Raw genomic sequence first — 26,926 nt, forward strand, 5'->3', positions numbered from 1 at the left:
AGGAAAACAGAAAATTATTTCTTTAAGAATCCACTGACAGCATAAGAATATAAGATGGTCTTTGATGTTAGTAGATACCTTTACTACTTAGGGACCGTTAGGGATCTGGCTACACTCACTGTCATCCTTGCTGCAAAGGCAAACTGTAAATGCACCTCTCCAGTGTAAAGTAACTCCAGAATCATGAATCAGGACAAGGGGAAATAGTTTCAAACTTAGCAAGGGTAAATTTAGGTTGGATGTAAGGAAAAAGACTCTGCGATAAGGGCAGTGAGGCACTGGAGCAGGCTGCCCAGAGACGGGGTGGATGCCTGTGGCTCTGATCAACCTTATCTAGCTGTGGATGCCCCTGTTCATTGCAAGGGAGCTAGACTAGATGACCTTTAAAGGGCCCTTCCAACTCTAGCAAGGATTGTATGATTCTATGTTACACAAAACAAGTGCGCCATCCAAATGGTTTCATCTCTAGTCCCAGAATCTGCAGCACAGAAACTCCCAGAACAAGACTTTGTGTTTAACAGCTTCTCTCTAATCAATTCATAATATCTGAAAGCAATGAACAATCCCTGCAAGTAACTGATCACGTGAACTAAAACCATTGGTCTGTTAGAGCTGAAAGAAGCGGGTTCAGGCCCAACAGGACTCAGACACTCCAAATCTCTCACCATTCTCATGTGACTTTATCACAGTCCTGTGGTCTAGACTGTTGCTTTGGGCTTTATTTTTAAGTGGAATGAGCACAGCCATATTGTAATTCTTTTGAAGTTAATGCAATTTCAGTTATACAGCAGTGCAGAGCAATGTAACTTTGGCTAGGAGTCTCGAAGACCAAGGATGCCTGACTTCAATGACTGTGCATTAGTAAGCTTTCCTAAAATTCTTAAAAGGCCTTCTTCCATGTGTGATCTCATCATTAGCAAAGACAAGGTTGTAGGAAAAGTTGGGAGCACAATTCTGCTAGCAAAACAGATGTGAACTGTTTGTCTTACTCTCTAACTATTACTTTGGATGGCTATTTGCAATGCCAAAGCTATATGCTATGGTTAAGAATGAAACGTTGCTAGTAAACTGCATACTTGAAAACATGCATCATTTATCACTGAAACATGCAAACAGTAAATGAGTAAAAGTATGATGAAAACCTTGAAAAACATTAACAGTGCAGCCAGGTGTACAAATTCAGCTATGAAGGGACAGAGAAGGTGTTACATGACAGCACAGGCTTTTGTTTATTAAAGAATCTTGTACAATTGTCTGTACCAGAAGAAAACCAAGTTTTTTTTAGCAGCAGAAAATATTTCAATGACCACAAAGTACTTTTTGCTGTAACAGACAAAAATCTTCTCAGAACTACAGCCACACTACTACTAATATAACACCATGACAAAAAGAACCAATAATTATAGATGTATTCTCATGCTTTTTTTTTTGTCCACTAAATAAAGTTTCACCCCCCACACGCTTCTGCCACTAAATTTTTTCTCTTAAAAGCATATTTAGTACTGGAAGAAACAGCCTTCACCATTGCTTTATCTGCCCCAGCCTCAACCACTTGGTAGCAATTTCTATACATTTTAAGACATTTATGCACATCAAATAGAGTGATTTTGTTACGTGAAAAATTAAGTGGGAATGAAAAAAAAAAATTGAGTTTTAATTAGAAAACAGTTTACAGATGAATAATTTAAAAAACGGTTAAATTCAGTTTTTCTAATCATCATTACTTCTGCTCTTTCAAACCAGCTATTAATTAAAATATTTATGTAACCATTTCCTTCTAAATTAAGTGCCTTTTCTTCTTTTTCCCCGATTAAGTCTGATAATTTCTCATTCTGCTAATAGAAATGCAATTTTCATTAAACTCCATCCCCCCACACTCTCTAATAAGGGGGAAGGTTGACAGGGGGACAGTAACGAACGCAGCTGTTCTTCCAAGGCACAATAAACCTTTTCACATTGCTAAGGCCAACACAGAAAGGGTTCAAGTGTTAGGATTGTCAAGTCAGACACAAGGAAATCCGGGAAGGTTTTGCTATTCCACAGCACTCTTAAGCTATTTTTACCACAGGTAGATACTACTTCTAAAATTCTTTAAGAGCTGCTTTAACACATGAACCAAGCTTCTTATTGGGCCAACGTTCAGCCATTAGATGCACTAAACTTCAATAAAAACAAATATGGTAGTGCTACAGAGAAGAATTAATAGAAAATCAGAGCATGCAATTTTCAGGCCAGAAAATAACTGTTTGTATCTTCCTCTCCACTAATGCAAATGAAGTAGAGCGTTACCTGACAGAAACCAGCTTTTGGGGGGAGAGGGAGGAGAGCAAAGTAGTTCCATGGCATCTTGCTACACCTCCCCACCCCAGTCCCTTGTGACTGATGTTTGAAGTTTTAAGAAAAGGTAACCTGAGGAAGGAACGATCCTGATGTAACCATTCTTGACAGAGTGCCGTAACAACCACACATGCAACAAGAGAAGCTAGATAGGCAAAGGCCTATTTTTTGGAAAATTCACAGGTGATTTTTTTGAAATTTGGAAGCAACAGTGCTGTTCAGGCAAACAAGTCACTATTCCAGCAGTAAGTAAACTGCACTTAGTAAAGAGCAATAATTTTAGGCAGTCTGAAAGCAGACACACAGAGAGATGCTGAAAAACTATTAAGCTCCTTAGGACTTTTCCTTCAGTGTTGCGAGATACATTGAAAATGTTAACATGACAATTAACTACTGCTAAAATTAACAGCGAGGTCATTTCTGCTTATCCTGACAGTGAGGATATTCCAGCATGTAAACACTTCAGCTGACTGTTTGCAAACTCACTGTGATACAAGTTGAAAACACTCATTCACTTGCAATAACCACATCATTTTGCTGTAGCTTTGCTACACTCAGGTAGCAAGCATCTCATGCTACAATTTGTCAAAGCTTGGCAGAGACAGATGCAACACACAACAGACTAATGCAAACAATTTCTGTTACTTGTCTTATCAGCAGTTTCTTTGATTTAACTACATATCGTAGTGCAATGAAGTTGGCCTTCAAAATGGAGTATGCTTAACACTTCTCATTGTTTCTAAGGCATACATATCATCCAACATATTAATAAAGACCATGTACAACTAGATGACATTACTTGCCAGTGCTAAGACTAGTACTAGCTGTCTACTCACTCATACAGAGCCTGACAATTTTAACTATTAAGATTTCAGTCTCTCTACGTGACTTTTCCAGATGACTGATTACTCAATATGAAGGTTATGCCCAGTTACAGATGGGCTAAGAGTCAAGTCTGACAACCTACAGAGATTGAAAATCCATAAGGGTTGTGACTGCCTCTCCTTTCAAGTCCACTTTTTCCTCAGCAATGGGGATACATACCTGGGGATTGTCAGCACAGATAGGTCTGACTTGCATTTACTCACAGAAAAACACTGAAGTCAGAGCATCACATCACAACTTTTTAATTGCACTGTGAATTGAACTGTTGCAAGAACAGGTACAATGGCATTCAGTGGCTTTCTTAATTTGGAGAGGACTACAGTAGCCTTTAACATACTTGAGAGATTCATTTTGTTATACAGACAACATGCAGCTAGTCACACTGGTGACTGGGAAAAATGTTTTCAATATATTACTGACACCTTACATTTGTATTTCACATCTTTTTTTCTTGACATAGTTGATATATGCTGCATTAAGACTCAACAGAAAATACGACCGCTTCCTTTTTTAGGCCAATTGCTGTGTAAGCCTAAAAGAACCAAAAGGCCAGACAGTCTGCTTCTGCCATTAACATTACAGTCCAGGAGAAGTCTGTTTAGTTTACACCTTAACTTCCAAAACAAATACTCTTCATTGCATTCCATTTAATAAAAAACTGAATAAACTGTCACAAGATTTGTTCCATTTGAGTTTATTTTGAACTGACTTTTAGTGTACACTTTACACTGCTACAGCAGCATTCCATTAAAAATTTGTGGATATTCACAAAATCTTCAGTGAAATCCTTCATACCTTTCCTAACAACATTTTTTGTTGGAAATCTCCAGAAATTCTATGCTTAAGGTGTGTGCCATGCCTTACTTGAATATGTTTTTCTTCCATGCTTCAAGTAACACTCATCTTTTCCTTGTATCTTGGCTGCATTCCTCCATTTAGAATAGTGCTGTTTCTGTACTAAAACACAGCATAGGCCACCTGCACAATGCTACTTAATATGCTCTGCTATGTTGAAACTGTAGCAGAAAAAGGAGGAGGAAGTTCCCAAATACACACCAGAAATATGCATACTAAACAAACCAGCATCATGAGCACAAACAAGAAAAAAGGCCAGAGAAACAACAATTCTCAGAAGCGGTCCTAAATAACAAAATACTTCAAGTTTTTATCCCAAAAGCAGCAAAGATATCATTTGTTCATACCTGTTACAGCCAGAAGGGCACCAAAGATTTTAATCAAAGCTAGAACAAAGGATATGCCAAAATATCCAGTCAGGGAGAAAAGGAATGCATAACCATAAGTCTGAATTGGATGCTGCAACAACAACAAAAGCCTGTTAGGAAAATGTAAAACAAACCCTGAGGTATTAAAAAATGACAAAACTACAGACTTTAATCAACTGCTTGAACAATAATAAGCTGTTCAAGAATGCGTTCATGCAAATATCCTTATTTAATTTTAGTTAAATAATAGAAGAATAATTATGAAATTATAAGCTTATAAGTTTGGTCTTGTAATTTCATTGTTCTTGTTTTTTAAACATTATCACATTATCTTGTACAATAAAGACTGTAACAACATATTTAATGCATGAAATACACAAGTCAACCAGGTTATATGACAAAAGCATAATGTTAGAGAAGTGATGAGATTTTCTAAACTCTAAACAGCAATGTTTTCTATTGAGGTTATTTGCAGAAAAAAAAAAAGGAAATTTGTACACCTACCTGTGAGCAAAATGCTACTGCAGGGCTTAATCCACTAGTGCAAGTTAATCCAAATAAAATATACAGAAAACCTATTGAGTAAGAGTACAAAACCTACAAGAGTTTAAAAGAAAACAATTACCAGGTGACATCATATTAATAGGGTCATATGTTTGAAAGCATTTAATTTTCTACTTCAATATTTTTAGTTTCTGAGATGGATTTGTAGTGTTGAAGATATTTTTACTAGTATGCCTGTAACAGCTTATGTGTAAAGAAAAATGATTAATGCTTATTATTCATTCTTCCTACCCACAACTACATGAAAAAGTTTTGTAAGCTAGACAGTTAATATCCTGAAGTCAATGCTGACTGAAATCCTCCACGTTCAGGATTTCACAGTCCAAATAAAGCTTCTGAAGACCGTATGATTAGCTTGAATAATACGCCAAAGTCAGATAGATTTCTGCTATTTATTAGCAGAAGAATTCTTACATTAAGAAGCTTTCTACATTAAATGTGCACTTAATCACCATGAGCTGCCACAGCATGTGTCACAAAGTGTCACCTGTGTCACTTCAGTTCACCTACACCATTATAGCTATAGGATACCAAATCTTGACCTATGATTAGCTCTGGCCTAGTTCAGGAGCTGGAGCTGCCCTTATGTGTACACACTGGTGTGGAGGGAAGCAACTGCTGTTAGTGGCCTTAGTGGCCCTTTCCGTCAAGAAAGGGAGACAACAAACAAAACTATTTCACATGTTACCAACTAGAAAACACCGACTTGGCACACTTTCAATGTATCAATTGTAGACATGCTTCCTCTGGCAAGGGCTTTATCAGTTGTTTCCTTGTTGTAGTACCTCAATTATTTGCAAAAATGAGCGTATTAACAACTGATAATGCCACAAGATGATAAAACACCACTGCTCTACAGTAAATGAGGATCAGCATAAGTTTAAATAGCAGAACTACTTTCAATCTCTTAAAAAACAGACTGATATGCAGAACTCTAATTCTGCAGTGCTTATACACATAAAAGTTAGGCTCTAATTCTTTGTTTGCCTTTGCAACCATCCAGCTTTTTTCCCAGATTTATGATCTTATTTCTTAGAACAAGGACTCAACAACACATAGCTAGTTCCTCATAAGGAAGTGGGAAATAAGTTTTTCTTAGAATCAAATATAAGGCAAAATCAGACGCAGTAACCAATCTTCTGGAAAATGATTTTATCTACAAGACATCTTTTCTCTTTTCATAACTGCTTAATCAAGAGTGAGCTCCAACTTCTGCAAGAGATCCCATGGATGACACATTCCTTCACTACCCAACTGTATTTTGGGATCATTGCTCATTAAACCTGCTCCCTGAAAGGACCTCTTAATCCTCACTCACGATCTCAAGTCTAGAAAGATGATTTCTGAAATTGTCTGCATTTCTGCACTGAATTCTCTGGAAGGAATCCAAGAATGCAGTATCTAGGCTCAAACTAACAAAGCCTTTAATGATCTTAATCACCACACTGATTTTCTACAAGTGGAAGAAAATACCAAGACCAACATCTGTTCATCCAATACAGAATGAAAAGCAAAGTTTTGGCCCCCAACAGAAGAAGGACATTGGAGCAGGTCCAAAGGAGGGGCACAAAGATGATCAGAGGGCTGGAGAAACTCCACTATGAAGACAGGCTGAGAGAGCTGGGGCTCTTCAGCCTGGAGAAGTCTACAGGGGGACTGTTATAGTGGCCTTCCAGTACCTGAATGGAGCCTACAAGGAAGCTGAAGAGGGACTTTTTATAAGGGTATATAGAGACAGGATGAGGGAAAATGGCTTTAAACTGGAAGAGGGGAGATTTAGACTAGATATTAAGAATAAATTCTTTACAGTGAGGGCAGTAAGACACTGAACTCATTGCCTATAGAGGCTGTAAATGCCCCCTCTCTGGAAGCATTCAAGGCCAGGCAGGATGGGGCTTTGAGCATCCTGGTTTAGAGGGAGGTGTCCCTTTCTAAAGCAGGGGGTTAGAACTGCATGATCTTAAGTGTCCCTTCCAACCCAAGCCATTCTACGATTCTGTGGTTTTTGTAGCTCTGATATACATTTGAAATTGGATACAGACAACAGCAGCACTTGAATAAAAAGCCTCCATAAAAGAAAAAAAACAAACAAACCCCAAACCAAACAACCCCACAAACAACAACAACAAAAAAAAAAACAGAAAAAAAAACAAGGATGCATACACAAAAAGTAACTGTTCACATATCAAAGAGAAAAGCAGGTATAATCTCTTGTTTTGTCATTGCATACGTTGTCTATGACAAAACACGTTTCAAAATTGCAAAGGATGTTAATTCTGTATTAATTCAGCCTTTACCCTGCCCAGATAACAATATCAGTCGGATTATTTAAATAATCTTGAACTTTGTGTGACAGAACACTAAATGAGAAACTAATATTTACCATTTCTGAATTAGAACCATTGTGCAACTTCATCGCTTTTTCCTGTACGTTTCCTATAACTGCATCTGCACAGAGTGCAAGGGATATTAGGACCACACCTAATAAAAGAAAAACAAAAACCTCTTTAGAATATTTATCATCAAAGCAGAGCAGCGATAAAAATCACTCTGTACTTATCCAGAAAAAGCTCAGAAACAGCAAACCAGTAATACAGTAATAAAAAAATACCATATCAAATCCATACCTGATAAGCTTAAAGAGGGAAGATTTAGGTTGGATGTCAGGGGGAAGTTCTTTACTATGGGAGTAGCGAGGTGCTGGAACAGGCTGCCCAGAAAGGCTGTGGATGCCCCGTCCCTGGGGCCAGGTTGGATGGGGCCCTGGGCAGCCTGCTCTAGTATGAGATCTGGAGGTTGGTGGCCCTGCCCTGCCTGTGGTAAGGGCTTGAATCTTGATGATCTTTGAGGTACCTTCCAACCCTGTTGTAGGCGTAGAATGCAATGCAACACAACCCAAGCTGTTCTATGATTCTATGTTATCTCCAAATGTTAGCAAATTTCATTATACTAACAAAAGATTTAACAAATCTGTAAATCAGTGTCCACTCCCATTGCTCCCAACAGCCAAGCTCTAAGCTCTGTCTGCCTCTAGGCTTGATAGGAGTATCTGGTTATTGCTATAAAAAAGAAAGCTCTAATTTTCTTGTAGTAAAAACAGTGAAAGTACATCAACTGCATTCATTTAGGTATTTTTTTTAATAAATAATCAAATAACATTCTTTTTTGAAGTTAGCCCTATTATTTCCCCTGAAAAAAGGAAATGTTAGACGTAGTGATAAGAAAAATGCAAGAGGATTCACTGTGAAAATCCTTCATTGCTGAAATAACCCATTTTTAAAAAGTACCGTTCAGGTATAGACCCTGTGGTTTAATGGTATATACCTGGTCACAACAAAGTCATTACAGAATCAATACTGTCATCAGCTTTCCAGTCTGCAAAAGACTAAACTGTATGTGACATTATAGTCTAGAATGGAGAAATTTGCACAGAAGTAGTTCTTTTCCACTGTTTCCTTGCTATAAATAACAGGTAATTTCCACTTATATCCACTTATATATACTGTGGAAATATATTTCCACAGAACTGTGGAAGTTTCAGTAGCATCAATGTTTCAAGATTGTCTCCCTGGGCACATTTTTCCCCTCCACTTCCTCTTCTGGATGCTCTCTATTATTTGTAACTGTTTAGGTTATCTACCTCCCTAATTTAGCAATGCTAGGAAATTTTTTGAGCTCTTATTACCATCTCTGTGTTGAAAAATATATTTCTTCCTTAGTTACAAATATGTACCTGTTCTGGCAGAAGACAGTTTTTGTTTTCTTTGCTGAACTCTTTCACGTGTAAAGAAAACCTTTTATGACCCAGCAATACTGAAGTGGAATCCAATAACAGGAAAACAAATCAAAACAAAACAAGAAAATAAACAACTTCTAAAATTCTTGAAGGTAAGACATGGGCAAAACTTACATTTGCTCATGCTTTATTTTAGTGTTTGCACTGGACAAAGACGATGCATTCTACGAGTGTAAGTAAAACACAACAGACAAGAAGGAATGGAAAAGTGCAGAATGTACCTCCCTCAAAGGTGAGCAGTAGAATTTTGAATTACCTTATTAAGGGAAGACCCAGAGTTTTGAATTCAAAGTCTACATTCTATTTTCGTAGAACTGATGTCCTGCAAATCATTGTGCTCTAAAGTCCAATATATACAGAATCATTTGATAAGTATAAAAGAAACTGATAGACAACACTGTTTATTCTCTGAAGGTTTAGAAGCAGTTGTCTAGAACTGCTGTAAAAGTAGAATGTCTCTGTACTTCACAGAACACTGGACTATAATCACATGCATATCACCTTCTTACACTCAAAATAAGGATATTTTGTCTAAGTGGCCACCCAATTGCACCACAAACACATGAATGCACAGCAGGTTATATGACTGAGTGACTTAAAAAAGCAAGTCTTCCATTACCAGTAGCACTAAAATTGTCACACTACCTAACATGTAAGCAAGGCAAAAAATATAGTTCGAACAACACCTTTCCATTTGACCATCAGCAACACTAGATGAAATAATGTTCTCCTAGAATGAAAAGCCTTTATTTAAAATATTACACTAATTTATATTATTAATAAAAAATATTAATATTTTTATGAACAGAACTTATAAATTAATGTTTTCCACTGTTGAGAAATAAAAGTTCTGCAGTGAACATTTCTAATAGTCAGGAATCAGGAATAACCAATTCTCCCCTCTCATCTGCAATACATTTTCAATTAAGTTTTTAATCATAAGAATGTTTTAGTTATTTCTGATTTCACGTAGCATGCAAAAATTCACAATGCCTACACTCTAAGAGTGAAGTCATCAATCAATACAAAGGTTCTGAAATGTAACAAGACTGAAAGGTTGAACTGGAAAAGACAGACTTCAGCCATTTTAAAATCCTCTGACTAAATTTTTATCCTATTTATTGTAAGGCATTCGCAGGGAAGTAAATCACATCCTTGTTCTCAAGAAATGTATTTCAACACAAAGGGTGGTTATTTCCCTAAGCTTTAAGACCCTAAAAAACTAAGGCTTGGAGTAAATATCTTTACTGCCAAAGAAACACTTCTGCCATTACAAAGACAGAAAAAAAACCTATCTTTTCAGTAGGATACATGAGGCACTACACCAAGAACTCTTAAAACTTTTACGGAACCCTTACAGTAGGAAAAGTCTGCATTTTGTTATACTAGAAAAATATATCTTTACCTGTCAAGTTGAAGTTTGGTGCAACTGTGCTGTCAGCTAAAGTAAACCATATTAATCCCAGACTCATACACAGGGCAGCAGACACATCTGCAATGTTGTAACGTTTTCCTGCAAAAGCAATACAAACAACACAAATGAGACTCTAATACTGTAGCATTCTGTGTTTACTCTGTCAGCAGACTAGAAGGCAAAGGAAAAACTGTTTAGTTGTCCTTCACTTCAACAGAAGACTTAATGCTCCAGCCTTTAGCAACTGAAACCAGTTCTTCTATAGCAGCAGTTCCTAAAGCAGAGAAGGATCTTAACAGATTATTATCTGATTCTTGTTAATGATATTGATTTTTACTCCTTAGACACATCCTCCCTAACAAATCACCATCTGAGTGTATTCAGGAGAATCTGGATATTTTCTTAATTTTTCTCTTATTCAAGAGATTTTGGCTGCCTTTATTGTTTAGAGAAAAGTCATTCCCAAACACCAACAGACGATTTGGGAACTTTAAAAACCCTACTGCCTTCTAGTTTGAGAGGATGTAAAGTGCAAGCAGAGAAAGAGAGCAGGGAAATAAAAATATGTATGTTGTTACTTGGATAAAAATTCTCCAACAATATTTGCTGGCCTGGAGTGCTATACAAGCTCAGTCTATTGCAACTTTAACATCAAAAACTAACAGAAAGTGTAACTATTGACAGTGCTCCATAACATTTTCATATGCAGAACTTAACTGACTCAATGAATCCTTGTGTACCAAAGAAACATTAACTTTTCATAATGTACTTAAACCTACTAACTCCAGAAACACTGACATTCATTCACATAACAATAGTCTTTATCCACTGTACTCCAGATCCCTTTTACTGTTCTTCAGATACAAACAATGATTTTGGGATTAGCCAAAGATACAGAAGTCAGAGATACATCCAATTAAATCCTTTTACTTTGAACAATAAATATGCTACAACTTACAAATTAAGATTTCCAAACAAAAAGAGTACATTTCTTCACAAATCATTAAATCCTAGTTTATTTTTTTTTTCCATGCCAGCACTGAAAATGGTTCATTTATGAAGTGTTTTTGTTTAGAGAAAATAACACTGATTTTAAAAGCCTTCGTAAAACTGAAATTTTGCAAGTAACCCATACAACTTCTTTTTTTACCACCTTCTCTGAGAAGATGCTTCAGAAATTTACATTTTACCTCCTATAGGAGAAATGGTACCTGTTCCTCCCTAGGCAGCAGGATTTAGCAAAGTACAGGATTCCAAACACGACTGCAACCTAAAAGATAAATAAGAAAACAGCAAGACCAATACTTACCTTGTATAAAAACCCCGCCTACCATAACTGGAATCAGTTTACAGCACTTGAAGATGACTTGAGTAGGGTAATTAAGATATCCTAAAGAGGTATTTGACAAGCCCATTGTTCCCACTGTTAAAAAGGCTATTATCATGTAGGTTTTGCCAGGAATTCTACAAAATATAAACATAAGAATGTTGGTATTGCAGGCGCATGTAGAGGAGATTTAGCTTAGAAAATTTATGTTAAGGAATACGTTCATAATAGAACTTGATCGTTTTTCTCACTCATTTTTGTTCCATAACAGAAATTTTAAAATGCACATAAAAGACTGGTTTCAAACTTCTGCTTTCCATTACTGCCAATACATTCTGTGAAGACACAAACTTCATGGCTCAAAGTGTCCAAACAAGAATGTTTTAACCTCCTTCTAAGAAAGTATATCACACAAGAAACAAGACAAAGGCTCTAGGTTTTTTGTCAAGGAAACACAAAAGGTCAGCACACCTAGATAACATGAATCTTAGTCTTTTCGTTGCCACCGTATCAGTTTGTCTAAGGTTTCATATTAACACTGATGGCCTAAGAAAGAAGAATATAGAAAAAGTACCGGTGAAAAACTCAACAGAAATAAAAGGGAATTCAGATGCTACAGAAGGAGATCCTCCTCGAGTATCTTCAGGTATGTTCTTTTCAATTTGATGAAATGATCATCTGATAACAGATGATCCAGCACTAGCTTTTACCAATCACTGGGCTCATGTGGTGATTTTTCAGAGTTAACTGTTGTGCATATGTTCTACTATTGCTTATGCACACTCAAAGGCATGGTTAGCAACATAAGGAGATGTCCTGCAGTAACGCTGCCTGATCCGTAACTCATTATATGATGCAGGCATACTCATTAACAAACAATTTCTGTAATAAAATTTAAGAGTGAATACGGACTAAAAATTAGGAAACAGATTTTTAATGTCTGCAAGAAGTTACCTGGGTTACATAAAACAAAAGGTAAAAATATATGGAGGAGCTACACTTTCAACTGAACTTACATACTAAGGCAAGAACTATAACCAATACCAAATATTTTGGCAATGAAAACATAAATACTAGTTAACACAGCGTCTACCAGGTAACTACACATTATCTGATGCATGCCTGAAAGCCACCCACCTCAAAACATTCTCAGTTACATTGGCTATAAAATAATACTGATACCTAAAAGCAGTATACAAGAAGTCAGCCAACGATGACTACGTCTAAGCAACGATGCTTATGCTCAACTAGGAAATTGTGTTCTAATGTACTTTTAACATTTGCATACATGACAGAATGCTTCAATGTGCAAACTGCAGAGGCTGCACTTGGGCAGGGAGCCGCAGAACAGACTCATATCAATATATCCCATACGCTCAGGATTCAAGATTGCATGAATCTCTGGGGTTTAATGCAGTGAAGTGCACTTGGGATATTCCAGACAAGACAATACCAAGCAGCACAGCCAGTCTGTGTCAATTCACTTTCAGATTGAATAAGCTCCACAAATGGGACAAAGCAACAGTACAAGACCATTTAAAGCCCTGGTTCTAAGGGGATGCTTACAAAATATCTTCCAACGCTACCCTTTAAGTTCAGATGATTGTTATCATGAATCTACTAAAAATGCCTCAACACATTCACAATGATGCAACAGAAGATAAATTTACCATAAGCATCAAAACGTTTCTTTTTTTGACTGATAGCATGCAAAATGTTTGGAAAAAAAAAAAACACATACCTTCTCCTTTTGTCCTGAATCAACTGCAATTCTATTAGTCCAAAAACGGAATAAAATCCAAATTGCACTAAAGTGAGGTACCAACCAAAAGGTTTAAAACCTTCCACTGAAAATATCAATTCCTATAAAAACAAAACCCCACCAAGGTCACACACATACACCAAAACATGTTCAAAATACTATTTTTTCTCCTCATGTACATGCAAATCCAGCCCTTGCTAGAATTAACTAGAATTCACTTGGCATGCACAACTTGCACAGTACTGAAGAAGACCATTTAGTTCCTCCAAAATGCAATAAGAAAATGTACTGCTGGTTTAAATCCACTGAAATTAATGGATCGATTCATCAGGAGAATACATCTGATCCATGGAGATTTAGCCCAAATTACAGATGGTTTTCAGTCTGCTTTCCAGTTCATTTACTTGAGCAGATTCTTTTTAGCAAGATTTTGTAAATAGCTCAAAATAAATTAAATACATATTTCCACTAAGAGACACGTTTACTAGTAATTCTCATCACTTTGGATCATGGAACTAAAATTCTGAGTGCCTAAATTAACAGAACTTATAAGCTTGTCAACTTGTGAGCTGCACGGACAATTCGCAATGGAAAAACACAAGCACTGCATAAAGAATTGCATGTGTGTCAGTTATAGGTAGATAGGGCAGCTAGAACAAGAGTTATAAAAAAAAAAAGCTGCTTAATATTTACCCTATTGAGATTGAGATTCTGCTCTTATTTATTGATAATTGTCTAACTTTGGAAGTTCTATAGTAAGTTTTTCAGTTAAACAATCTTTCTAGGTGTTTTGGAAAGCCACACCAAGAACATGATTTGAGACCTTTTCACTCATTGCTTTATTGAGAAGACTCAGTTGAGCAGAAATATAACCAGCCAAGATAGAAGCAAAAAGGCTGTCAGGAAGAGGAATTCTTAATGAAAATAATAAAATACCCAGCATTTCCCTGCACACCATGCTTCTGTTTAACAAACAACCATAACATATACTTCAGCCTTGTCCTGAACGATGAGCAGAGAGAACAGACTTGTTGCTGTACTGCAGTCACTGGACTCAAGTGGATATGGAGGTGAAACTCAATGTCAGGAGAGCTTTCCCCTGAGAGTGGTGAGTGCTGGAGCAGGCTGCCCAGAGAGGGTGTGGGTGCCCCAGCCCTGGAGGCATTCAAGCCCAGGTTGGCTGAGGCCCAGGACAGCCTGGTCTAGTACTTAATCCAGCAGCTGCCAACCCTGCCTGTGGCTCAGAGCTTAGAACTTGTTGATCCTTGAGGTCCTTTCCAATCCAAGCCATTCTACATCAGTCTCAATGGTTCTAAAATTTGTTTTTAGAAGACTATAAAATCACATATCAAAACATACATTAAGAATAATTATGTATTACACAGTATGTCTCGAGCACAGAAATAAAAAACAAATGATAAAAATGAACTGAGCCGAACCTCGACCCCATGTGAATTTTTTGTAGAATGTTAGATTCTAACTGCTTATTGCTCTTAAATTCTAAGAGCTTGATTTTACAGTGAATTTCTATTTTATATGTCTATACATATTAAAATAGTAGCAGATTACTACTCTAAAGAATTTCTTTTAAAAAGGGAGAAGTACAATAAGACACAAATTCATAGCATTTACCTGTAAATATCCATAGATCAGATAAAACATAAAAACTCCAGAAACACAGATGAAAAATTGAGCAGGCTTGTTAAATTTGCTAAGATTAATGCCAAGAACTATAACATCATCTACTGATTTGATATGGGGTGACATAGTCTGAGATTTGGAAGGTACACTGATGGAAACGTGTTTTCTTGTTGAAGTGAATTTCAGATCCATGACTCCACGTTCGCTGCATTCGGTGCTGCTGTTATCTTCTCTCTGTCCTTTTTCCTCGTGTCCTCTGACTGAAAGCTGAAAGAAAGAGTCAGGTAAGACATAATATATAGCTTTCCAACAGTAACACTAAACAAATGTGAAATTTACACGGGACATACAAAGGCCTGAGAATTTTGCTGGATTATTTTACTTGCAGCACAGAAAACTAGCATCACTTGCAGAGTATCTCAAACCGGCCTTTTTATACCAGTTGCTGCTTAGCCAAAGGATGATTCCCATGATCAAATCCCAGTGAAAACACTGGTATGGAGGCACTGCTGTTCTGCCAAGTTGACTTCATTTTCACAAGGAAATAGAGCAGACTAGTCCATTACCTGTGAGAATTGGCTAAAAGCTACAGATGTGAGATGGTGATTGGCAAAGTGTTGAAGTGAAAGACATCGTTCCCTAACTGTCATGTTTACATACTGTTTCTTACACACTCCTCAGGAAAAGAACTTGAAGATTAAAACAAGAAGAAAAAGAAGACAGACTCAAAAATGAACCTGGTTTTCTGACTAACTATACAGTATTGGCAATCCATTGAATATTAAGTGCACACAGCCATTTCTATGTATAATAGAAAACAAAATTAGATAAGGGAAGTCTGGAGAATGAAGTTAGCAACTTACTAGACTGACAGGCAAACAATTTTTAATTCCAAGTTCAGGACAGATCGTGACTTTTGAGACTTCTCCTGTTCTCAGCCTCAAAAATAAGCACATTGGTCCATCAGTAGTCACCCAAATTTTAAGCATAGTTGAGACCCTAGTTCAGACAGCAGTCTATAATCAAATTAAGTTGGTCTCAACTATTTAATTGGTTGCAATCCTCTCCTTAAAAATACCCATCACTATGCATCAATGAAAAATACTCTTCCCATCATTTGCAAATTTGCAAATGGAAAATGTGCTAGCATATGAAGATCAGTGTAGTAAACATAACCTGCACTGACTTCAACAATTATGCAATATAAGAAACGACAAGTGTAGTTCAAAAAGGAATCTGAGCCTCACTTTTCATCTGAAAACAGAGACTGATGTACACCCAGCACAATGCATAGCCATACACTGCCAAGCATACTTCACAAATTCAGCAACAGGGAAGAGTGTACAAGGCAGTTTTGTATCTAAATTTCCCCCTCTAGCTACTAACTTAGACATTATTTGTGGAAGACATGCAAAAGAAATAGAACATCACAGTCAGATCAGAAAGAGTAAGGGTATAAAAAGGCAGAAAGAAGTGTACTTATTAACATAATTCTGACTTCTCAGCTATTCATACACAAAGTCTTTCCTTAGCAACAACACTAGCTTTTACGAACTGACAATTTAATTTATTACAGATTCTAGCAGTAAAACAATAGTAACACTGTTAGCTCCAGTCATACCCATACAAGGGCATCTATAAGATGACGCACAATAATTTAAACAGAATCACAGAGCGGCCTGGGTTGGAAGGGACCTCAAGGATCATGAATCTCCAACCCCCTGCCACATGCAGAGCCACCAATTTCCACATCCAATACCAGACCAGGCTGCTTAGGGCCCCATCCAATCTGGCCCTGCACACCTGCAGGAATTGATGGGGCATCCACAACCTCTCTGGGCAGCTGTTCCAGCACCTCACCACTTTCTCTGTAAATAACTTCCCCCGACATCCAATCTAAATCTTCCCTCCCTCAACATAAAACCATTCCCCTTGTCCTGCTGTTATCTACACTTGTAAAGAGTTGACTCCCCTCCTGTTTATAGACTCCCTTTAGGTACTGAAAGGCTGCAATGAGTTCAGCCTGCAGCCCTCTCTTCTCCAAGCTGAACAAGCCCAGCTCCCTCAAGGCACATTATTAAGTGACTGGAGAAGCAGCGAGTGTATGCATTTGTTTGAAACATTCTCCATGGAGCAATCTCATTAGCAACAGTACTGGAATTCTCCTGAAGTCTAGTGTGACTTTTCAACTGTTATTTTTCTATGTATCAAAAGCACTACTAATCTTCTCTGGAAAAATTCCCTCAAGGAATGGATTTGACATGTGTAAAACAGCATGTTCCCCTATCTTTTTCTTCGTCAGTGTAGGAATGTAAATAATACCAACTTTAAAGCAAGGATACCTTCTATTCGTAATCTTCTGGGAAAAAAATGCCCCATTCAGTGTAGGATTTCAACACTTCACACAAGTAACGTTGAGCGATTACAGCACGAAAAAGAGGAAATAAAGGCGCAACTGGAAAGGCAACGTTTCTTCGGCTTCTGAAAAGCTCCTGACTTGTAACACTTACGGAAGAAACACGAGTTCGGCAGAAACTGGCATCTCAGTGCTCTTCTAACAAGACCGGGGCCAATACGACCCTCACAGAGCAGCGTCCCTACCCGCGCACCGTCTCCAGGCGGGGCCACGAGCGGAGCTCCCGAGCAGCTACAGGCCGGCCCTCGCGCCACGGAGCTGCGGGCGGAGATTCTCACTGCTGACAGGACCAACACCGCCCCCTTCTTCCCCCGCTCCCGGCTCGCTCCGCGACACCCACGCTCCTCACCGTCGCGCTCAGCCCCGCTCACTCGCACCGCGTACCTGCGTGGAAAGGGAAGAGGCCGGCTGGACCGGAAGCACCACCGCTATCCCGCTCGCCCCCTCCCGCAGCGCCCCGCGCACACCGGAAGTGGCCGTGGCGCCAGGGCACGGCGCGAGCACCGATCGCACAGAGCCACGGGCTCGGCGCTGTGCTGCTCATCCTGAGGCGGCGGCGCTCTGCCCGTTCGGAGCGGTGCGAAAGGCGGGAGTTCCGTTGCTGCCGGCGGCTCTTACGTGTGAAAGCAAGTTTTAAATGGAGTGGTCGAGTGGCGCTGGGAGGAGGGTGTGTGTGAAAGTGGAGCGTGGAAACCAAAGTAGCTGCAGCCGTCAAGGAGTTTCTGCTCTGCCCTTTCCCTGCGAGACCGCGGGGAGAGAACAATAAAAATGTTTAATAACGACTTGCAAAAGGCGAATGAGAGCAGTGACAGCGAAGTGCATAGGAAATATAGCAGCACAGAGAACGCAAGAATCAGGTAAAAAGCTTAGAAAGGGAAGATAGCTAAGGGCTGTGCAGTAGTTAGGTGTTACTTCAAACGTGGGGGTTGTTCCAGTAGTAATGCCTCCTGTTTATCTGCATGGAATCTGCACAGATGCAAAGACCACGGTAACACCATTTGATAGAGTGGATTCTCAGCTATAAAACACTACTATTAAACATAGCCACCATCACCAGCACTGCATTTTCACCCACCGTGAACAAGAGCCTGTGTGCCATGTTGGTAATAACCTGCACCAGTGGAGGAGACCCACTGTTGCTATTTCCACTGCTGAAATGCACAACCCACCACCTCACTGTGCTCACCTCCACTCTTTGGTCTCCATCAATATTCAGCAAACATCAATGACTGTCAATGGGTGTCATTTTTTCCACATGGAGAAATTCAGTGACACACCTTTGTTTCGTATGCACTTCCATATCAGACGCCATTTTGTCAGACTGCCCCTCTGCTGCCATCTGTCACACAGCAACAACATGGACTGGTGGGAAGGTTCAGCCTCTACTGCCATACCACCACCATCTGCCTCTGATGTCATGGGCCAAGAAAATAAAAAGGGAGGCATTACTTCCGGATCAGCCCTTGATACATAAACTTATTAATCACATGGCACTATAAAATGGAAATACTCTGCAAAATGCTTGCCAAACCAGTGCTTTTTGATTTAGGTTTTTTTTTCATCCAGATTATTTCCCACTTGCCAAATGATGACACTTTTGTTGTCTCTGTGAAAGAAGAAAATAAATATAAGCTTGCACTTTTTTTAGCTTCCTTTAAGTAAGTTTTCTAAACATGTCATCTGTAATAAACTTTGTTATTATGGATGTTAGCAAAGTGATTACTTATCTATTTTTTTTTTATTTTTATTTTCTCCAGGTGGGAAATAGAGCAGCAACAGAAAAGCTCGCTCTCACATTTGTGATGCTTGGCAGCAAGTTAAAATATATAGGTGGCAAGATTTAAACCCAATCCTGAAGAACCTGGATGTCTCAGTGGAGGCCAGCAGGTAGGAGGAAAATTCAAATCATGCCACTAATTGAGGCTGGCTAAGTAACCTGTAATGGGAATGAAGGGCTTGGGGCCATTGACGAGGAGTGCTGAGGAGAGGCACACCGACAAATGTAGTTCTGATGTTCTTCACATTTGAGAATTTGAAGTCTTGTTGCTATAGCTATACTATTTTATTCAGAAATATGTAAATTAGCCTGCTTGATTTTGTCTCAGAAGGGCTTTTGTCTGTGTTTAAAGAACATACATTTTTTCATTGGCAGTGCATTTTTCTATTTCTGTTATCTATATTCCATTATTCAAACTGCAAAAAGTGTGGAGTAGAGTGAATGCTGGAGAATGTTCTCTTTAAATAAAGCAGAAAAAATGAAGCATGGGTAGGATGCTTATTATTGATCTCACAGATGTTTCTGCAATCTGCAGTATGAACATGTACGGATTACTGGTAAAACTGGAAAGCAAATTACATTTTCTTTTATCACTTTTAAAAATGAAGTTAGGGCTTATGAAAGGAACTGAATTCAGGCTCTGGGGACTTAACTTCTCTGTTTATCCAGGAAATAGATATTGTACATCACAAGCAGAGGCAGCGCAAATATTAAAGATCTCAAAGTTGTCATGCTGTCTATTTGAACTTCTCATTCTTCACTAACTCAAGAGGAAGTTTACTCTGTGCACAAACTTAATCCTTTGTCTTTCATCTGTAATGCATTAGTGAAGATGCACAAGCAATAATTCTGATGTTTGCAGTTCTATTGACAAAAGTTTTGTTCACTACAATCCAACTTAGAAATGTCAACTTTATTTGACATTGTCTTTGTGGCCTGGATTGTTTTATGGATCCTTGAATATGAGTGTTCCTAATTTCTCGACTGTAACATAGCACCCATGTGCCCATCCTCTCAGAACTGTGTGTTTTCTGCTTTGTGTAAGTATTTTCAGACCCTACTGTGTTGACTGAAACATGACATATGCAAATGAGGATGCAGTATGTGATGAGTTAGGCAGCTAAAACCAGTATAATTTACCATTTTGCTGTCTTTACCAAAAATTACTTGCAAGACAAAGTGTTTTTAGTATGGATTGTGCTTTAGGCCTGCAGGTAAGACAACTAGTAGTATGCAGAAGCAAGTATTGATTAGATAGAAGGGCATTTTGCCCATCATAATGTCATGCACTGAATCTAAGGGAGTTAGTTGAGCCTAGAAACTTAATTCATAAACAGAAGTAAGAAGGTTTCTCTCTGAAGCACCAGGAAAAGGGGAAGAACAGTAGCTTTCTTCTCCTGTTGATGACTATAATGCTTTAACTGATAATTACTGTTTCACTGTAAGATTTTCCTGCCAGTTTTGTACTGCCTTTTACTGCTGCTGTTGGAGCAAGCTGCTGTGGAACAAGAACAAAGTAAATAAAGCCACATGCAGAAGAAAGACTTGATAGGATTTTTTGTTAGGAATATTTTTAAAATTGGGAATAAGTGCCTATTGAAGCTGGAAACACTGAGTTAGATGTCACAATAAGAATTTGATTAAGCAAGAACATTTTCTTTTATGTAATGTCTGTTATTTACAGAATCACAGAATGGCTTGGGTTGGAAGGGACCTCAAGGATCATGAATCTTCAACCCCCTGCCACATTCAGGGCCACCAGCCTCCCCATTTAATACTAGACCAGGCTGCCCAGGGCCCCATCCAACTTGGCCATGAACACCTCCAGGCATGGAAGGAGCATCCACAGCCTCTCTGGGCAGCTGTTCCAGCACCTCACCACTCTCACTGTAAAGAACTTCCCTCTGACATCCAACCTAAATCTTCCCTCCCTCAACTTAAAACCATTTTTCCTTGTCCTGCTGTTATCTACCCTTCTATGTGTTTTCTGAATCCTCTCCTATCACTTGCTGTACTTTAATGCCAGCTGATTTTTCCTAGCCTGATTTTTAAAAGCTTTTCTAACGTATGTCATGTAGTACTGCATTTTACTGCCTCAGAAAAACCGAGCTGCATTTTTAACAGTAACAAAAAGCTTTATGATTATAGAATACCCTGTTTGAAGTGCGTGATACATCACTTCATATTCAAACAGGGTATTTAGAATTATAAAGTTAAGGTTTTTCCTCTGACATAACAAAGGACTGTAATACTGATTTTTAAATTTTTAAATTGCACTTAAAACTTGTAACATATGAGCAGACAGATCATCTATCAAGTGTTGCTAACTCTCTAGATACAACCTAATATTCCTATCTCATCTCTGGTGCTTGGAAATGCAAGCAGAGAGGCTTGTTTTTTAGAGAAAGTGGGTGTGCACACGTGCATTCTCTCTTTTGTTGGGAATTAAGTTCATGGGGAATTTTGTACTTGTAACTGGCGGGGATTAGAAAAATTGTTTAAACCAGAATATCTTCAAATTGTGTTGTGCTTTATGACCTGAGGAGGTTAGCACCATTAATGGTCAGTTTAGTACACAAAGAACCTTCCATAGAAAAAGACTGTTCTATTCATAAGGTTCTGAACAGGTGTTATAACATAAAACTGTTACACCAGTGACGCTCCAGAGCATGTGAGTAACAGTGCATGCTGCTGCTCCCTGGAGGTGTTTGAAGGACGTGTCAGTGTGATGCTCAGGGACGTGGCTTCATGTGGGGCTGTCCAACCTTTGGGGTTGCCAGGGCTGCACTGAGTGAAGAGCACTTGTCATAGGCTGCGTTTCTGTAGGTTGCTCCAAAAGCAGAGCCTCCTACTTATTTCCGTGGAAACTACAGCAGTTACAAAGAGCACAGTGACACTATTTCATAGAGCAAATATTCAGCTATGCTATTTTTCAACATAATCCACTGTTAGGGAGGCATTTTTGCCAATGATGAACAAGAGCTTGCATGCCATGCTTGTGAAGGCCTGCACCAGCAGAGGTGACCACTTTTGCTGTCTCCACTGCTGAAATGCATCACCTACCCTGACTGTGCTGACATCCACATCAGGTCTCCATCAGTGTTCAGCAAGCATCGAGGAATGTCACCAGGTGCCATTTTTTCCACATGGGTAATTAGTGACACACCTTTGCTTGATGCACATTTTCATGTCAGATACTATTTTATCAGACTGCCCCTCTGCTGCTATCTGCCCCACAGCAAGAAAATGTAACAGGATATTGGTGGGAAGATTCAATCTCCACTGCCTTACCACCAACATCTGCCTCTGATCATATGGGCCAACGTAATAAAACAGAAGGCACTACTTTTAGAGCAGGCCTCATGGATTATGTAATATAATTAATGATTATAAGCAACAAAACATTTTTTTTTTCGTATTTTTAGTTAAAAAAGGAGAGCAACAAAACAATAAAAACAGTGGGATGTTTTACCTTGTTTTTGTGTAACAAATGCATCAGACTGGTTCAGTGGCAGTGGTTGCAGTTCTTAGTGAGCTCTCAAGGTGTTTGTCGGAGATTTCTGATGAAATTTTACTATTCTTGTACTTCATCCTTGAAAACAGTTGTTCACACATGTATGTGCTGCTAAAAATCGATGACAAATGCAGAACCACCACCATAATGGCACGGGGTAGGGGGCAGCTGCAGGACAGGCTTGGCCAGGCCTCATGCAGAGTGTGAATAACACGCCTGCTGTAAATGGCAGGATGTGTCGTGACCGTGCAAAGCTTGACATCAGGTCCTGCTTCTGATGAACATTTGTCTGGAAATCTAACGTTTTGGAAACTTGCTATGTAAAGACATGGCTTTTTATGCATTCTAAAGATTTGTGGTATGTGCCATGATGAAACATTGGGAGATGTCTCTTGAGAGCCAACCTCACAAAAAATACTCCACGGTTCCAAGGTCCATTCACTCTGATGGAGGCTAGGGGAGGAGCATGGAAACTGGGGATACATTAGGAAGTCTTTGTCCTTATGCTGTTCCTTAGCTTGTTCTAGTAGCTTACCTGGAGCTTGTGGCTAGGTTGTTTGATGGCTTTTTTTTTTTTTTTGTCAGGAGTTTATATATTTTTGTGTTGATAGTTCTCACTTAAGCTCTTGAGCACTTGCCATTTCAGCAGTTTCACTTTAGTTTGTATTTTCTCACTGCAACTCAGTAAACTTGAACTTAGATCCCATGGAGTGCTGCTCAAAATCTAGTTTTGACTTGCATATATCTGAGCCCCTGGGCTGTGGATTATGCTGGGTCTTTTATTGCTTTAAGAACTATCCAGATAATGAGTGTGGCTAGATTCTTCGGTGTGTCAACAGGCATTATAACACTTAATTTGAGTATGTGTGATTTAAAAACAAATCGAACAGAAATCAGCCTTCCCATGTGTTTTGTTAAATAACTGGAAGGATAAAATGTGTTCATAAACCGGGAAAGAGCACTGTTGTCTCTCTGAAGGTTGATCTTCACCAACGTTAATGGCGTTATGTTGATCTTGTTTTATTAGGAGTAATTATATTGGTAAGCTTTCTCTTCTCAAGCATAGTGTGCTGACTGAAATAGGGTAAGCTATGATGTGTCATGAGTCTGTCTAAAATGCTTGAACAGAAAAATCTTTTGCAGCAGAATTAATGCAGCCGACAAAGATAAATTGATATCTAGAAAGTTAAGCTTGAGTGTCCCAAGAGTTGTCTTATGTGGCTTCACTGTCTTTATTGAAAATCCATATGGATGCATTCAACATCAAAGTACACAGAGATGGTGCCCAACATTTGCTCAACTCAATGCAAGTGAGTGCTTATGCATTCACTGTTTTTATTTTGGATGATAACAGTATGGAACATTGTGAAAACTCAAGTTCTAGAAGACAACAAGAAGTTGGAAAATCACAGTTGAATCATAGAATTCGGATATCAAGGTCTGAATTTTTTTTTAATGACTGTGTTTGAGTCTTTTTTTTTTAAAGCAATTGATAGACAACTCCTGTAGGCATCAAGCAGTTAAAAAAGAAGTATTACTACATTCTTTTGAGCTTATTGAGACACCGTGGTTACTTCATTTTTTATTTCATTTTTATTAGCAACTCATGCACTAAATAGAAAGATAAAGTTTACTGATTTTGCATCAAATTGCTAATTCCACAGTCTGTGAGCACCCATTACACCATGAAGCAAAGAATACAATTCTTTTCAACCTTCAACAAAAAAATCACCACAAATTTTGCCTCTTAATTTTCAATAAAGTAGCATGCTGTTTCCAAACGTGCTGAAATGTCAGGCTATTTACTACCATAGTAAAGATGTAAAAAAAATACACTAGTTTTGCTTTACCGGGTAAGCAATCAAGAACATTTTGATTATGAATATCTAAGCATCATTTATATGTGGGATGTCTGACTTTTTCCTGTACGTCAAATCTATACAGCTTAAGAGTCTGATGGAAATGTCAATACGAATCCAGGTATGACAGCTCTATTTGTCACTAAACATGATGTACAGTGTAGTGCCTGTTTCTCTAACAAAGTGTGCCTGAAAATTAAGTGCGTCATGCATTCATTTAAAGAAACAGCCTACAGTCTGCTAAAGACATCATCTAAAGAAAAACACCCTTTTCGAGGAGGGAATTTGTCACTCGGCTATTTTAATGTGAATTGTTTCTTCTTTGCAGCATGTCTACTACGTCTTTGGTAGCCAACCTGATTACCCCATATCATAAAAATTTAGTACCTTTCTACTGCAGTAGTTACTGGGTTATTGTTCATTTTGAAGGTATAATCAAGTCCATAAATTGCTAACTCTGCTGCTGATTTTAGGCCAATAATCTGAAGTCTTTCCACATCCCCACCCCCTCCCCCTCGGTCCATCATGCAAGGTTTTTTTCCTTTGCTAAGCAATTTAAACTGATATTTACAAATAAGTAACATTATAACATGCTCATTATTCTTAGTTTATTACAGTTGTATTCCACTGGCTTGATTATATTGAAAGGGTTTTCTTTTGGCATTTTTTTTAAATTTCTTTTTATGAACCTACGAAGCATTATTATTGTGGGTAATTTGACCAATTCTGGTAAGGCATTCAGCATGTTCTTTATAGACCCAAATCACATCTCAACATGGCTAGGTTGGGCTCCATTAATTATATTGTGTAGTGATACCTGGAGCACTGGCAGTATTAATGGTGTGTGAGAAATGTGAGAATTACTTGGGGCACAAAAGCTGGTGGCAGAAAATCCTTTCCCAAGAAAGAACCAGCAGGATTCACTGTAAAGTAATAAAGGTAGCACTGAACAATTTTTGTTTAGTTAGAAACTAGCAGCCTTTAGTTCCCATGTACCTATTGTGTTTGATTGTGAAGATAAGCTTTTTTCTTTCTTTCTTTTTTTTTTTGTGTTTACTACAGGAGAGAAAATTACAATAAGGAGAGAAAAATAAGTAGTTTCTTAGAGATGAGTAACTGTTCTTTCTGTGGTGGTGGCTGTGGCAAAACTCTTGGCTGCTATGACTGGTATTACCCTATTTTGCAAGTTTTTGAGCCTCCGTATCAGGAACTCTGGTAGTTCATTCACCAGAACAGGTTTTTCAGGCCTCATTAACCAGTATCAATGCTTTTGACTGATATATCTGGTGATCTATTTGTGACTGTTCCAAACCCAACCAACAGATATTTCATTTCAGATTGAAGCAAACGTCTTTTCAGTATTTTTCCATAGGTTTCTTCAGTCTCTTGCTGATCGGTGCTTTACATGCTGGTGTGCCCAGTGTAGATGTTTAAATTCTGTAACTGCAAAACTGAACTGAGTAGAAGTAAATTGATGGAGCGTGGTGGTAGGCATGACCTTAGTAAGCAATGAATAGTGATGTTTTATGACTCCAGCCACCCATTTATAATGTTTTCCATTCCTAAAGAATGAAAACTCTCCTATTTGCTTGTTTCCTTAACATCATCTGCATAGAAATGTTGTCTTTTATCCCAGCCATTTACCTACTGTACTTTAAACTACAGCGTTTAATAATTTCTGATAATGGTGTAAAACTCTTTGCAGGTAATCTTACAGCACCTTGCTGGCTTTATTCTAACTCCTTTTTGTAGGTGAGAAAACTGAAAATGTGACCAAAATGTTGATAACACAGTGGGCAGCAGTACTTGTACTGTTACAGCTCATTAATTCCTTTCACAGCCAATGACTGTTGTCCCAGAATGTTTCAGATTTGTGGGGAGTTCGACATGAAGTTGTGTAACTTAAAAAGTAGGGCCAATTCTTTGGGTTTTTTGGTTGAAGACAGACATTTTGTCTTTCTTTCTTTCCTCAAAAATTTGCAGTATCTGTACATTTATCAATTTCTATTTATTTATATATTTATGTTTCTGTTCTGTGAAAATCTTTTAGAAATCTTTAATGGAAATGTTTAAATAACTCAGTTTTAGTTAGATGAAATTCAAGAGTTAAACAGTACTAAGAAAGCTGCTAAGGTCATGAATATGAACAATAAAAATACTGGGAGGTGAATAATTTTTCCTGGTAATAGATTATGGATTAAAGTGCCTGTTTTGTAAATAGAAGATAAAGCCTTTGGATTCAGTAATACGTTTTATGGGAAAAGAAATGCAACAAAGTTACTAAACAAGCTTTTCATATAGATACCAATTTTTGCAATGTTGAGGAGCAAAGTGTCTGTTTTTCGCCAAACCAAAAAGAGCCTGAAAAACTGATATTTGGACTTAACTCTTTTTGTGGCCATGTGCTCAAA

General features: G+C 38.2%; 1 protein-coding gene across 8 annotated transcripts in view; it reads right to left on the reverse strand.

Moving 5' to 3' along the window:
* The window catches only part of SLC35B3 (solute carrier family 35 member B3), a 43,980-nt gene extending 25,891 nt beyond the window's left edge, over window positions 1–18,089 (reverse strand). For 4 of the 8 annotated variants that reach the window (XR_007375737.1, XR_007375736.1, XR_007375738.1 and 1 more), the window contains exons 1-8: window positions 17,750–18,083; window positions 14,941–15,216; window positions 13,288–13,409; window positions 11,529–11,683; window positions 10,211–10,318; window positions 7,393–7,490; window positions 4,950–5,042; window positions 4,425–4,536 (exon numbers count right to left, since the gene is read on the reverse strand). Coding sequence is in view for 5 of the 8 variants with exons in the window: in XM_048939330.1 (XP_048795287.1) it covers window positions 4,425–4,536; window positions 4,950–5,042; window positions 7,393–7,490; window positions 10,211–10,318; window positions 11,529–11,683; window positions 13,288–13,409; window positions 14,941–15,141 (889 nt within the window). In the remaining 3 variants the exon portion in view is untranslated. The other 4 variants (XM_048939334.1, XM_048939332.1, XM_048939335.1 and 1 more) reach the window with 4 other exon arrangements.
* Between the last annotated feature and the right edge of the window lie 8,837 nt (window positions 18,090–26,926).

The sequence above is a fragment of the Lagopus muta genome, chromosome 3 (assembly GCF_023343835.1).
Source record: "Lagopus muta isolate bLagMut1 chromosome 3, bLagMut1 primary, whole genome shotgun sequence".
Classification (NCBI taxonomy): Eukaryota; Metazoa; Chordata; class Aves; order Galliformes; family Phasianidae; genus Lagopus; species Lagopus muta.